At 40.3% G+C, this 15499-nt stretch overlaps 1 protein-coding gene across 7 annotated transcripts in view; it reads right to left on the bottom strand.

Moving 5' to 3' along the window:
• The window catches only part of BLTP1 (bridge-like lipid transfer protein family member 1), a 233015-nt gene that overhangs the window by 130581 nt on the left and 86935 nt on the right, over nucleotides 1–15499 (bottom strand). For all 7 annotated transcript variants that reach the window (XM_050946192.1, XM_050946197.1, XM_050946193.1 and 4 more), the window contains 5 exons: nucleotides 11315–11523; nucleotides 5280–5507; nucleotides 4463–4600; nucleotides 2664–2840; nucleotides 1293–1421 (listed from right to left, as the gene is read on the bottom strand). In XM_050946192.1, the coding sequence (XP_050802149.1) occupies nucleotides 1293–1421; nucleotides 2664–2840; nucleotides 4463–4600; nucleotides 5280–5507; nucleotides 11315–11523 (881 nt within the window). The remainder of the gene's footprint in view (nucleotides 1–1292; nucleotides 1422–2663; nucleotides 2841–4462; nucleotides 4601–5279; nucleotides 5508–11314; nucleotides 11524–15499) is intronic.

The raw sequence follows: 15499 nt of genomic DNA, 5'->3' as shown, positions 1-15499 counted from the left end.
ACCTCGTGGCCTAGTTATCACCACCCTGAAGCTCTCAAGGAAAGGAGATGCCAAAACTGGGCCCAGAGATAAATCACTCAAGTACCAAATATGCCCTCACTACCACCACACTAGGTACTGATGCATTGGGCACCAAGGAACATGATTCCAAGGTTGCCTGTACAGAAGTGCCAGGTACCAAGGCACTGAGTTCTGAAAGTCCAGTACTGAAAGACTGCCATCCACATTTGTGGGTAGCATCAGCATTCTTTTAGTACCAGAGGAGCCCTTCTTAGGTCACTGTCTGTTTTTATCAAATGCAAGATGACTCAGATTTAGGAGACTTGTGCCCTGAATCAGTAGGCACAAAAGAGGGTGACCTATGTCTTGGCTGTACGCTGGAGAGGTGCTCCTTCCTATCCTATCAGAGTTCAAAGCCAGAATAGGGACAAATGACTGAGGCCTCTTGGTCAATATAAACAGAAATCTCAAGGTAAAATCTCTACTCACAGAAGCACTCATGAGCAGAACAACAGACTAGAAGACTGAAGTCTAAATGCATTCTTCTTTTTGGAGTTCAAGGAGGCATGCATAGGAGTACTCCAAGAGGAACAATTTTAGATGGGCTTTTCCAGTTTTTGAGTCCTCTTAGAGTAAGAGTGACATATGGTACCTATATACTTTCCTAGAAAAAAACGATACCTAGAGTACTCATCAGGTGTCCCTGAAGCTTCACATTAGGGGCAAGATTTAAACCCAAGAGATTTCACTTCTGCCACTTTGCTGGAGTCCCTCTACAAGGTGGCAGAGATGGGATGTAACAGCCTGAAAATGAGAACCTGAGTAAAATAAGGAATTTATATTTGTGTGTGTTGCCAACAGGCAATAAAACTAACTACTCACTACACAGTGCACAGCGAATTAGGGGGACACTAAAGATGTTCCATCTTGCTGTCATGGTGGTAAGAAGGAATTGAGAGATGGCTGAGCCCGCCCCTCCCTTTAAGCCCTGGGGTGGAGACGAGTGAGGACATCTAGGGTGCAGAAGCAGTCACAGATTCTGTTGCCAAAAGAATCTGATCTTATGCACCTGGGGTGTGTGTGTACCTAGAAAGAATTCCATGTGGCTCATCACTTAGAGAAGCACAATTATTTCCTTTAGCAAATTATGGCGAACTAAAATATCTACATGCTCCAAACCACATTTATAGCTCTGTTCTACTTTCAGATACTTTAAAGTTGTATTCAAATAGTATTGCAATATACTATTGTAAGTGTACCAACTTGCAGGCTAGAAACTGATGAAGCTTTACCTTAGATTCACAAAACCGACGATCAATTCCATGCTGACACATTATTACAGATTTTGGCCTTTCCAGTTCAAACTCTCGACACATTACATGAAACACAAACATCTGTCCCCATTCCAGAAGACAAGTAAGCTGTAAGCAAACAGCAACAGGATCAGAATACAGTAAGTATTCAAAATAAACTATCAGAGTTCAGAGAAAGAACATTAGCAAAGCTTGAGAAAGAAAAAACTATTAGGAGCTTTATTTTTGCTACCAGATAGCCACTATGGTAATTTTTCTGATTTGACATATAAACTAAGTTTCTGCAGTTTTTCTTTCATGAATGGCAAAGTATACTGTCAAAAATCAAAACTCATCTCTATTTGAAACCAATTTATTTTAGCCAATTCTAAAGCAATGAACTCCCTTTAGGGAAACACTTTTCTTTTTATGTAACTGAATGCTCATTTTTCAAAACTTATAGCTCATCCTGCGTCTTGTCTACATGGTAGGGTAATGCACTCAGCAGAGATGTGATTTTTAAAGTTCACTAAAATGTTGTGCATTAATTAATCCGTATAGGTACTGGTGGTGACACACTAAAGGTTCCCTAACGTACTTTAACATACTACTCCAAATACCCTAGGTTCCAGTGATATCAAACTGCCTCTCATACAACGACTCATCGAAATGGGACACTTTAGCTGTCTATCCCAGACAGTTTGGAAATAGAGGCAGAGGACCCACATCTCTGAAATGTATCGTCATGAGATGTAGTGTGAACCTGGCCTCTTTCACAGCATGATGTAAAATGCACTCTTTTTAAAATAAGATTTTAATTAACTGCAATTCCCTGGCATTTAGTCTACTTGCTACCTTTTCCTGTCTCCTATCATTAATGCTTGTTCAGTGTTACACAAAGTAACAATATACATGCTCCTATTTGCAGGGAAATGTTGCATGCCATCTAAAGTACATTTAAATATTATGGTTATGGATATCCTTTTAATATAAGTAACAGTATATACTTGCAAGACTATTCAGTACAAATCAGGACAATTTCAGGACATTAACACAGATGGCTCCTACACTTGAAACTTCAAGCAGTGCTAGTCTGTATGCTCAGTTGTCTTTCTACCTTCGCACACACCATACTTCAATCCTAGATTTTACATGGAGATTCTCCCTCTCTAGTTTGGTGTTTCAAACTGAATTTTCAGAGTCTTTAATTTCAAGTTACTTTAGCCACAAATGAATCTCAGTTGGGCTGAGCCTATGTACACTTGGCCCCTTCAAAAAAAGATCACATTATATTGGCTTTGCAACAAAGGAATGTGTATACACAGATAAAGCCTCGTACTAAATATGTTACCTAGCATTTCTAGAACATACCTGTGGTGCTGTAACCTTAGCTGTAAGGCAGCCAGCCTGCACATCGATCAGCCAGGCATATTCTAAAGTATCACTTCCCACTGGCAGACCTTCTGCTGAAAACATAGCATGAGCTCGTAGCTGCAGACCTGACAGACTGATATGGCCCTCTCTAAGTAGTTCATCCACAGAGGGTCGCTGTTGAGGAAAAGTAAATTAAAGACTACTATTCTCAAAGAATGACTACACGGGGCTTTGTAATTTTCAATCATCAAAAGATAATTTTTTGACATTAATCCTGACCTATAAAATCCCACTGTTGTCTATAAAATGAAAAATAAAAAATAATAAAATTAGAACTTCAGCTAACATGTGGAAGTAAAATAAGTAAGAGTTTATATCATGTCACGTGCAATGGGCCATACAATAATTTGCAAATCTTAAACAGATAAATAAAAGACAAAACAAGTGTGAGTATAGATTCGTTTTGAGAAACCGGTTATCCTTTATGTTAACTGGCTCACATTCTCCACTCCAGACCATCCAAAGTTTTAGAACCCACATTGCTTATTGTGGGTTAATACATAAATGGTTAATGGATAATACATAAGATGACTTTCCCTCAAAAAGCAGCAGTGTTTGGGCATCAGTTACAAGAGGACTACACAGCAATGCTAGGTGGGCCAGTTGCCTTCTTTGTTTACACTGGGGACTTCTCAGGTTCTGCACCAGGGGAAAAAACCTCTAAGCCACACCAGTTTCCAATATTATATATTTTACTTACTTGAGTACTATTTAATTAGTGAATTAAATAACTAAGCAAAACCTTGAAATACACAAACAAACCAATTTAGAATAAAGTGGGTAAAAATAAAATAAAATTGATGTAATCAACAGGTTGATTAAACCACTTGAAACCAACAATTCCTTATAGGCTTTATATAATATTTTGGGAAAGCAATGGTCTTGTTTAAGTATCAGCCCCCCAAATAACAGGGCATTATCAATCTCAGTGCCAATGGATATATTTTTGTTCCAGCCAAATAGCTTACACAGGGAAAGTCAGAACACTCCCAAGTTGAAGCTGATGTTGACAATATGCTCTGATGCCAATTAAAGCACTCTGTTCAATTTTCAGCTAGTTCGGCTTAATGGTTTTTGGGACACCCAGGACTGTTAGTCACTCTGTTATTCCACCTCCAGAGTGAGGGAGTCTTCCCTATGCCTAGCTGGGTGTCAGATCCCTGACACTGCCAGCCTTACAGCCACTCAAGCACTCTCCTCTGAGCTATGCCAGCCCTGTCTTTGCCTTGCAGGTTAACAATAGATCAGTGGTTCTCAACCTGCAGCCAACTGAGACAGAGATGTGACCCATGTGACAGTGGCCCATGTGACATCCTCAGGACTATATAGGTAATATTGGATGTGGCCTACAATGGTAAATAGGTTGAGAACCACTGCAATAGATGCATCTCAGTCTCCGAGTCCCTTTGAAGTGTTCCCCTATGATTTTCCAGCCCCTGATTCTGGTTATCCACAGAAATTCCAGATCCTCTGCCCCTAAAGATGCAGTGCATTCCAGTTGTAAGTTTTACCTTAAAGTATCATTATTGTTATTCCTGTGTGAAACAAAAAACACAAGCATATAGGAATGAAATTAGAAAGGCCGAGGCACAATCCGAATTACTACTATATAGTTTTCTTAAATGCCTTGAAACATTTGTGTGTGTGTGTTAGAGAGGATACAATCAAAACATGATTTAGTTTTAGTTTCATGGTAAAAATCAGCATTCCTCCAACACAAAAAATACTCATATTACCTGATAGTTGTCATTCAAGAATAAATTCAGTGGGGATAGTACAAGTTGCAGCATGGTCTCCCTAAATCCTTTTTTCATCTCAAAACACAATCTTTCCAAGAAAGCAGTAGGGCATTCAGGACCATCCGTGCTGCCGTGCTAAAATTAAATCAACATATCCTGTTGTGAGAAGTTGTGGATACACAATACCACTGAGATTGTCAGATTATGAAAAACCTCTGCAAAATGTGACAGTTTTCCTGCAGTGCTTGATGAAAAAAAGTCTACTACTTTAAACTCCATTTAATATTAATTTACATAGGCTTCTCTACTCTGTGCAAGTGAACTCTTACACACACACACACACACACACACACACACACACGATCCCATTAAAATTAACAGGGCTCCATAAAGGTCTCCTTGCACAGATCAGATGGCAGGATTAGTGAGATGCCCTGTTGATTTAGAGAGTAATCATTATGGCTGATAAAAAATAATGACTATCAACTAGATGGAACAATAGGTACTCTTCATTAAATACAAAATGGATTTATACACAAGAATTATCTAATTCTAACTCAATCAGCAAAATCAATCAAGTATCAAATTTCTGCATTCATGTACCTATTATGGAAAAAATATACATAATTTGACCCAAAACCCACCAATGATAGGATAGAACTTAAGAGTTTCATAAAGCACTTGGCTTCACACATACTGCAGTATTGCCCATCATTTTTAAATGCATATCAGTTTTACTATACTTCATAAAATATTTTAAAGGAATTAATAAGTACTTGGTTTCATATGATGTTCAAGATTCCCAAGAGCTTACCACTGGTAGCCGTCCATGCACTTTGTACACATTAACAAGTACAGTAATGTCCCAAGGGCACAAGGTTAGGGGATGAACTGGTTTGGCTGAACTCTCAATTCCCTTTTTGTCATTCTCCAATCCAACTGCTGTCCACCCAGAGCTTGAAGATGTTGACATTGATAGGACAGGGCTTGAAATGACTTCTTCAAAATCTGTGTACATGTCATCTTCTCCAAAGTAATTTTCCTGGGAAGTGAATTATTGCAGTCATCATTAAAGAAGGTGAATTGTGTCATTAGCAGTATCATGCAACACAAATCTGTGCTTATCCTATATCCTAGTCCTACCCCTTTCCCCTCGCACCCCCATAAACACTAAGGCTTTAATTCTTCAAAACACTGAAGCCCAGGTGCAACTTTGCTCATAACAGTAGCCCCATTAATTACAGTAGGATCACTCCAGTGAGCAAAGTTAAGCACTTGGCTATGTGCTTTGCAGGAGCAGGGTCTTACAACATTGTCTTCAAAAGCAACCTCAATCTAGCTATACTAAATTTTACTTTCAGTACTGTGACACAAATGCCTGGTTGGAAGTAGAGCCCTGCATCGGGACTGGACCCATTGTCATAATAGTGGGAGCAGGATAAAAATTCAAGTAACAATGCGGGTCGGAGTGGCTATGTGGGGTGGAATGACAGAGGAACGACAACAATAGGTTTCCTGTGCAGCAAACAGCACATACTCTCCGGCCAGCAGCCGCCACTCTCCAGCTGCCCAGCTCTGATGACAGCGCCACCGTCAGAAGCAGCACAGAAGTAAGGGAGCAATCGTGGGATCTCCTTGCCTGTTTTTGGGGATGGTGACACATGAGGACCCATCCCCTTTGCACGATAATGCAGGGGCTCTCCAGCCATTTGCATGTAGGGTTAGAGGTTTCCCTGCCCCACCAAGAGATTAGGAGACGCAGGGGCTGCTCATCCACTTGTAAGGGTGCATGAGGACTCTGATCCCTCTGCATGGGTGAGTTGGGAGGGTGGGGGGTTCCGGGCCCATTACACAGGGGTGCATGGAGTGGGTTCTGGTGGGAAGACATCTACTGAGAGTAGCACCTCCAGCTATTACTGGGACCATTTTAGAGCTCTGCAACAGGACTGGTATCCCACAAATCCCGCTGCCATAATAGCGGAAGCAGAATAAAAGGTCAAGAAACAGAGCAGGAGCAGGTGAGAGTGTGAGTGAAAATTGTCAAGTGGGACAGGAGCAGGATTAAAAAAAGTATTCTGGTGCTGGGCTATAGTTGGAGGTACTGCTAGATAGACGTTGATTTTTTAATTTATTTTATGAAGTACAGCCTACAGCGGTCAGACATGAACAACAGTCATCCAGTACCTCTTCCCAGACCCATCTACTGTTGCAAGTTTTACAAGCCTGCAGCATATCAGAGGTTCACAAATTCATCCTCTTGGGTCAAACATTCACTTTGCTACTAAGCGAATCCCCATTCAATTAACTCAGACAGAAATAACTATTGTCAAATTATTTTGGGAAGCTCGAACCCCACCCTAATGAGAGATTTCCTACGTTTTATTTATAAAGTGTGTCAGAACCAGATTTTTAAAAGTTATGCGTGGGTTTTTTTTGTTGTGTTGGGGGGTTTTTTTTAGAAAAAGGTAAGAAATGCTGTAGAAAATTAAAGTTAAGTTAACAAGTTAGATATTTCAAGGAGAGGTTTTGGACAACAAAAGGTTGCTACTAAATGACATTTTCAGGTTAAGTAAGTACTTTGGGAAAAGGTGCTGGACTGAGTACCCTGAGGAGTGAAGTCCTCTCTTTAGCCACAGAATGATCATGGCACATGCATAAGTAGTGCTACCTCACGTACTCTGGAAGAGGCCACTCTAGGGGTAAAATAATTCAATCTCCATGTATAGCCAATTAATGTCAACTCTGGTGGCGGTTTTTGAGCTATACACACTCGTCAACTGGGAACCAGACTGAGTCCAAACTTATTTCACACAGACCACCAGTCTTCAGCTTTGCAAGGATATTTTTGTCATTACTAATCTGGGATAAATTTGAATTAATGACCATGAGATCAAGAGATCTATATCCAATTACTATTCTCTTGAGTCACAAAATGTATACTTTAATTTTTAGAAAAAGACAGTCAATTTTTTTTTAAATGGAGGAATTAATTCCTCCCCTCCCCACATTTAAATAAATATTGCAAGGGGAGAAAAGCCATTTACCTTCATCCTATAAGAAGACAGACAATTAATGACCAGGCTGAGGGGCAAATGAGGATAATTTTTTAAAACTCAAATGTGTACACTAAAATTTTATGTTTAGTTGTATCCGTCTGTCCTCACCCTTCACGCACTTGCCTTCCAAGACCTCAATCCCATGTATGTTTAAGCATGTGAGACAATGTCAAGTAAATCATAAAGAGGTGCTATCTAATATCAAGAAGGAAAATAGACTCATATCCTCCAAACCCTGGGAAAAGACCTGCATAAAAAGGCATATTCCAAAGACTGACCTGGGACATGCAATATAATTCAATTATACTAGTTCTTTCTAAAGTGGTTTATGCATTAAAATGCTATACAATGCACTCAAAATAAGAAGCTTTCACCTCAGAAGCTCCTAGGGTGACCAGATGTCCTGATTTTATAGGGACAGTCCCCATTTTGGGGTCTTTTTCTTATATAGGCTCCTATTATCCCTCACTCCTGTTCCAATTTTTCACACTTGCTGTCTGGTCATCCTAGAAGCTCCACAGTACAGTCTCTCCAACCCCCTCCCTTTATTTTATTTTATTTTTGGAACAGTCACTTAAATGTTTTCCTAATTTCAGAGGATATTTCTCTGCAGGAGCTGAAAGTTGTGACAGAGACAGAACTGGCAGAAGTATATTAAGGAAGGACCAGCACAAGGTATCAAAAATACTGATAACTTGCTGCTAGAGTCTCTCGTAGAGGATACAAAGCACTATAAGCATCCATTAGAAATTGGTGAATTGAAGAAACAGAATGTTCCACATTAAAGGGCTTCACAGCTAGAAGAACTGAAAGTCATATTAAACTTTTAAAAATATATACGCAACTGAAACCTCCCACACACAGAATCCGTGAACACAAACTGAAAATTAAAAAACAAAACCAAAAACCAACCATATCACACAAAAGTCATTAAGAAGCAAGTAAAAACAAAAAAAAGAGAAAGGTACGTTGCCAGCAAAGTTGGACTAAAAGAATCTAAGCACAAATGACAAAAATACTAGAAAGTATAACAAATGGGAACACTTGGAAAGACTGCCATTCATTTATATTTTCAAACAGCATTTCAGTGGTTTTAGAAGACAGTTTTAGAAGACCCAAGCACTTGCATTCCCTGTTTTATGACATAATATTGCTTATAAATACCATAGGAGTTCAGCCTCAGAGGAGGAAGAAGCTTCCTCCCGAGAATAAGAGTTCCAAGAAATGGGAAACTATCATGTGAATCTCCAGAGTTTTACACTAACAGGGGCCAGAACAAAAACTTCCTATCATGCCACCCCTTATGTAGATGCTACAGTATAAATATATTGTGAGATGGGAAAGGTTTTTCAAAAGCACTTCATATTAATCTAATTCTACTCCCACAACATTCAGTGGTTAAACTCCCACTCACTTCAATGAGAGCACTGCTAAGTCGCTGGTGAGCACTTTTGAAAGTCCCACTGAAAATTCATAACTTATACAAACATCCAAAGCTCTCTTTCAATCTATGAAAGTGTCTCAGAACAGCCAAGAAAGCTGGTTACTTAAAAGGCCTTGCAATTTACCCATCTCAGAAAACTCTGCTCTGCCCTGCAATGAAAGCCTACTAAAAGAACTGATCATAGAGCCAACCTGCTTTATTCCAAGCAGATTTCTGAGCACATGAACATTTCCTAATCAATCGAGATTCACATGTTCGCTTCCTTCCCTTTTACACCAGAAAGACAACAACAATTCCCACTCTACTCCTATTTCCCCTAGAACAGCTGTTCTCAACCTTTCCAGATTACTGTACCCCTTTCAGGAAGCTGATTTGTCTGGCACACCCCAAGTTTCACCTCACTTAAAAAGTGCTTGCTTACAAAATCAGACATAAAAATACAGAAGTTCACAGCACACTATTACTGAAAAATTGCTTACTTTCTCATTTTTACCATACAATTATAAAATAAATCGCGCCCCTCAGGTTGAGAAACACTGATTAATAATAATTTAGGGCAGTATAAACAAGTTATTATCTGTATGACATTTTAGTTTGTACTGACTTCACTAGTGCTTTTCGTGCAGTCTGCTGTAAAACTAGACAACTACCTAGGCGAGTTGACATACCCCCAGAAGACCTCTGCACACCCCCAGGGGTATGTATACCTCTGATTGAGAGCCACTGCCCTAGAAGAAGGCACAGCCACAAAGAAGAGGGAGGAAATGGAAGCATTTTTAAATGGAAACGTTAATATCCAAGAAAATAAATGAAAAATATTCTGTTTTATATGTCCTTAAAGGGTATGTCTTTAAAATTTTAATTTACTCTAATATTTTCCCACCTACTGAGCATCACTACAGACATTTCAAAGAATTCAATATACTGCAGAAATCAGGAGTCTCTAAAGAAATGCTGTCCCGAAGCAGAACCCTGTGCATGCTGGGTCCAAGTTCTGCAAAGATACTTAAAAAAAATTAAGGATGCTAATTAGACATCTGTTTAGTGTAATTTGGTAAGTCAGTTTGAATTTTTACTACCAAAAACCAACATCAAAGATCTCATTGAATTAACAGTTAAGGCTGAAATGATCCTTTCATGCTCCCTGTTGTGCCCATATATAGCAGCATCCAGTAAGAGACTAATCACTCCCTGTTCAAAGAGTCAGACAATACTTATGTGTAACACTGACAGACCCCAGGCATTGTTAGACGAGATTGAATTTGGGGCCTCTGGAGCTTAGCGCCTGAGTCTCTACCACATGAGCTAAAAGCCAACTGGCTGTTAGCTAAAACTGTAGAGCAGACTCATTTAACTCTTTTTAAGTGGTCTCAGTCCCACTAGATGGGACAGAACACCACACCAGAAGGTGTGTGGCTTATATGTGCACAATGGGGACTACATCTCTACCCGATATAAGGCTGTCCTCGGGAGCCAACAAAATCTTATCACATTATAGGTGAAACGGCGTTATATCGAACTTGCTTTGATCCGCCAGAGTGTGCAGCCCTGCCCCCACCCCCCTGGAGTGCTGCTTTACCGCATTATAACCAAATTCGTCTTATATAGGGTCGCGTTATATTGGGGTAGAGGTGTAGTTAATGATGCATTATCAGCCTTAACTTTAAATTTCCTGGATTTTGACAAGGTAAAAAGGAATCCAAAAAATCTACTAGGGCCAAAAAAAAAAAAAAAAAAATCTCTCTCTCTCACACACACACACACACGAGCAAGATAGTGCAATATAAATTTTCACTCTATGAGTTTGCGATGAGTGTAATACTCCTAAGTAACAAAGTCACAAGTGAGTTATGTACACTGAAATAAGTGCTGATACAAATCTTTATTCCATATCATCATTTATCCTGCACATAACACACACTGTTACCGAAAAGCTATTTCAGGCATTTTCTAGTGTTTAAAAATACATATATTCTCTATCACATGGCTGTCATTGCCAATATTACACCACACACCCATTAGAAAAATCACAACTTACCAGTTTTTATTTGAGACAGAGGACTCCATAGTTTTTATTTGTTTAACAACACTAAAAAGATTCTGCATGGGACTGCTCTTATTCTAAGTAAGCTGTATTTTATCTGATTAAACCTGATCATACTTGAGTATGTTTAACTTCAATTAAATGCCAAAACAAGGTTCTTAGCCACTCTTGAGAAGACCTTGTTACAAGCTTGTTCTCTTATACTGTATTTGCTGCTTTATAAAATCAAAGTGGTTTGAACTTCTAATCATGTTAAATATTTATTCCCTGCTTGTAAGAATGGTGTGTGCTACTTTTATTCATACCTTTATAAACAGAAAGGCGTTTAGTAGAGGCCCATACAGGGTTATCTGAGAATCTGGAGAGACTTCTAGTTCCACATGTAGCTTATCAGGTGGAAGTTCTGAGGGATCAACAGGAAGGCGAGTTGAGGCTGTGTGAGAGGAAATGATTCTATCGGCTGTCTTCTGTGATGGCCTTAGTACAGATAACATAGTTTCTTCCATTTCTGACACTTAGGAATAAACAAAAAAAGTAAATCTTTTGAATTTACTTGTGAATTTCTGCAAATGAACATTCATTAAGTTAGAACAGATTTGTAGTTTTCTAGTGTGGGTGGCTATCAGACAACTGATATTTCTATAATGTAGAATGAATACATTTATCTAAGCAAACAATGAAAAATCAAGTAATTTTAACAAAGAGTATGAAATGTTTTATTCAACAGCTACTGTGCACAAGAGAGCCAATATCTTTAATTTAAATTATGGAAAAAACTATTTTGTTATTATTCTTTTCTCTCACTTTTAAAATAAAATTGGTGTGACTTTCAGTTGTATGGGTATTCGGTTTCCCACAACCATGCAGCTATTGCAGAAGAATAGAGAATAAAAGAACATAATACGAATAAATATCTATACTGATGACATTGTGGGCCTAAACTTGCTCCCACGGAACAACCAAAATATTGCAATAACAAAGATGAAAAATGTATAGTTTATTTCCCACCCTTTCTTTTTAATTCAGAGCATAGTGTGGATGGGGTTGACTTATGGTTTGGGAATTGGGATTAAACAGACAAAGAAAAAAGAAAAGTCATTAACCTTTGGGTTTGTAAGGCTTTGCTCTGGAGCTACAAGTTTCTGCTAGGAAAGCCTGTAAATTCCTTGCTCCGAAAGAAATAAGCTTGCAGCTCTCCCACTGTTGTTTGTAAGACTCAGTGTTCACTGAACTATTTTAACTATGCACATGTATCCAGTGCATCTTTTAAGGAGACACCTTAAGCCCAACTTGATTTTCTACTGTGAATACTCAGCACTTAATTTTAAAATGGCCATTATTTGGTTACATGCCATGATGAGAAAGCAGATTATATGTGTCTCTTTCTTACTCAGATTTGTTCCCTGTGTCCATTCAGAATTTTAACTAATTTGTCAGAAAATAAAAATTTACTAATTTTACACTCCCATTTGCACTATAGACCTAGTATAGCTCTAGAGAAGTGACCTGGATTCTCTTCTCATTTATGCATCATCAGTGCAATTGTTAATCAAGTTTCAGCTGCTATATCTGATGTGAAAGCTTGCAGATCCATATTTAATTGCAGGGCTGGGAGTTAGAAAACACTGACTTGCAAATGAAGCAAATTTGGTATACAAGTCGCTGACAAACTTGGAACCCAGAGCTCCAAGCTGCATCTTCATCCTGGCATTACTTCCAGAGAAATCTCTTTCAGATCTGGTCTTTAATTTTAAATCTGTGCTTCTAAAACTCACATGGAAGGACTTATCTTGCACTACTTAAACCTCCTGTAGTCCTTTTTAAAACCTACCTTGGCCCAATCACATCGATTCAAATTACTGCTAAAATCACCTCTATGGTTTGTCATTATGATACCATTCAACACTCAGAGACATTTCACTGGCTCTCACTTTACCACCACATCCATGGCAAACTTCTTAGCCTTACTTTTAACACCATTTTACAACTTGCCCCAGCAGATTATCATTTTCTCTTTGAGTTTATTGTATGCCCCCTCAAACCAATAATTCCAACTTCCCCTATCCATTTACCCCACAAGCACCTTCACAGTTTCATCCTTGCCAACACTTACGCATGAAATACCTTCCGTTAATCATTCTGTAGCACTCCTAACCCATCCTCTTGGCTCACTACTACTGCAATATCTAGTAAATTGCCAGCTGAAAATGGAAACGTCAGTAGCCAGCACATTCCTGTTTTTAAACCTACTTCCATCTCTGCCTATGAAGGTACAATACTGTAAGAGCTGAATAATATTACAAAATTACCTAAAAAATAGAAAGACCGCTGGGAAAACCAACTACAGGGCAAAATTAATGTGCCCCATAATACTGTCTTCCAAACAACAAGAAATTTTTGGATTTGTGAAACGACTCATTTAGCAGAAGTGCTCTATTTCTTAGGTAAAGGGCAAGGTTAGATTAACAAGTTTGGACAAGTCTAATGCATTGTTACCTGCTTTTCACTTAGAGAAGCGATGCATCTTCTTAACATTTGAAATTGAAGAGCATTCTTTTGATTAAACTGGTTCAACTCAATGATTCAGGTTATCCCACTTGACAAGAATTGATAAGTCTGTGTAACCCACAAGCTTAATACTGTAGCATTGGATTGTGTTTTTCCAGGGCAGAGGGAAAGGATCAGTAGGGAGGAGACATGGATATTAAATAGATACTCTGTCGGTACACACATGCAGAGTAGGGCAATTCAGTTAGAAGGACCCAGAAACTTTCAGACTATGTGTGGGAGTTACCCGACATGCTCTGCACGTCCTGAAGCCATATATGAAGTTTTCATTGTGGGCAAGCCACCTACCAGGTCATACTCTAGGTATCCTTGAGAGCTTAGCTATAGTGCGGGGGGGGAGAGGCTATAAATATAGGAGTTACAGATGGTACAGTGGACACAGCACTGACTGATACAGGAGCAAGAGTTGTCTACTATGATGGGTGGGTCCCAAGCCCTGTACCACTTTATATAGGGGTCAGCACTATTCTAGATTTACTAGGGCAGCTCTCCAGTAGGATAATGTTTGGTTCACCGCAGTGTGTTTTATGGACCTAGAGGAAGTGCTTGGGGGGGTGGCGGGAGAAGACAGCATCTGTCACCAATAGAGCCTTACATTTGGCTATCAGCTAACTGCTCTAAACTGGGATTCTGTCAGAGAGAAGAAAAAAATGGGGTAGCACTTAAATGAAATGAGGGTTTGTGCATTCTTGCCTGACTTATAAGTCTTGGCAGGCCTTATGGCAGAGGTGGGCAAACTGCAGCTTGTGGGACCCTCCTGCCTGGCCCGAGCTCCTTCCCCAGGAGGCTAGCCCCTAGCCCCTCCTCTGCTGTTCCCCCTCCCCCGCAGCCTGGCGCAATGCTCTGGGCGGCAACACTGCATGCTCTTACCGGGCAGCACAGCTGCAGAACCTGGGCCTGACTCGGTTCTCTGTGCTGTGCGGTGGCGTGGCTGGCTCCAGTTGGGCAGCGTGGCTGCCTGTCCTGGTGCTCTGGGTTGCGCGGCTGTAGTGCCGCCAGCCACCGGTGCTTCAGGCAGTGTGGCTGTAGTGCCGTCAGCAACTAGTACTCCAGGCAGCATAGTAAACGAGCAGGGAGCAGGAGGGGTTGGATAGAGGGCAGGGGTGGTGGATGTCAAAGGGCAGGGGTGTGGATAGGGGTCGGGGTGGTCAGAGGGCAGGGAACATGGGGGGTTGAATGGGGGCAGGGGTTCCCGGGGGGGGGGCAGTCAGGAATGAGAAGAAGCGTTGGATGGGGCGTCAGGGAGCAATCAGGGTGGGGTTCCAGGGGCACTCAGGGGACAGGGATCAGGGGGGTTGGATGACGCAGAAGTCGCAGGGGGGTCCGTCAGGGGGCGAGAAGCAGGAGGGGTCGGATAGGGGCTGGGGCTGGGCCATGCCTGGCTGTTTGGGGAGGCACAGCCTCCGCTAACCGGATCTCCATACAATTTTGGAAACCCGATGCAGCCCTCAGGCCAAAAAGTTTGCCCACCCCTGCCTTATGGGGAGAAGATGGCATCCTATACAAAGAGAGCCTTATTGAGATTCAGGGAATTGATATTTTATATGCTGATCCCAATCCCTGTACCACTTTGGATACAGGTTCTGTTTCTCCAGCAACTGAGAGGATCACTCAGCTATTGAGCCAAGAGCTGGAATACTGTTAGCTGTGGAGATCCTCAGACTGTTTGTTTTGCTGATGGGGTTCTGAAATGTCTCAAACGCTGAAGAGTCCAGCTGATATACAGCACACTAGGGCCACACTATTAAGAATAAGAAATCATCTCAGAGAAGATCAGGGGGGAATGTGTTTTGATGTGTGCATTAAAGTATAGAAAAATCTTATGTTAAAACATTAGATTTTAAATGTTTGTAAGAGAAGCAAAAGGGGGAAGTTTGTATATGGAACTCTCCAATAGCTTTTGTTTAAACATTATTCATAGT

The sequence above is a fragment of the Gopherus flavomarginatus genome, chromosome 3 (genome assembly GCF_025201925.1).
Source record: "Gopherus flavomarginatus isolate rGopFla2 chromosome 3, rGopFla2.mat.asm, whole genome shotgun sequence".
NCBI classification, from domain to species: Eukaryota; Metazoa; Chordata; order Testudines; family Testudinidae; genus Gopherus; species Gopherus flavomarginatus.
Note: the sequence above shows the minus strand (reverse complement) of the source record. Positions and strands in the feature narration are given on the sequence as shown.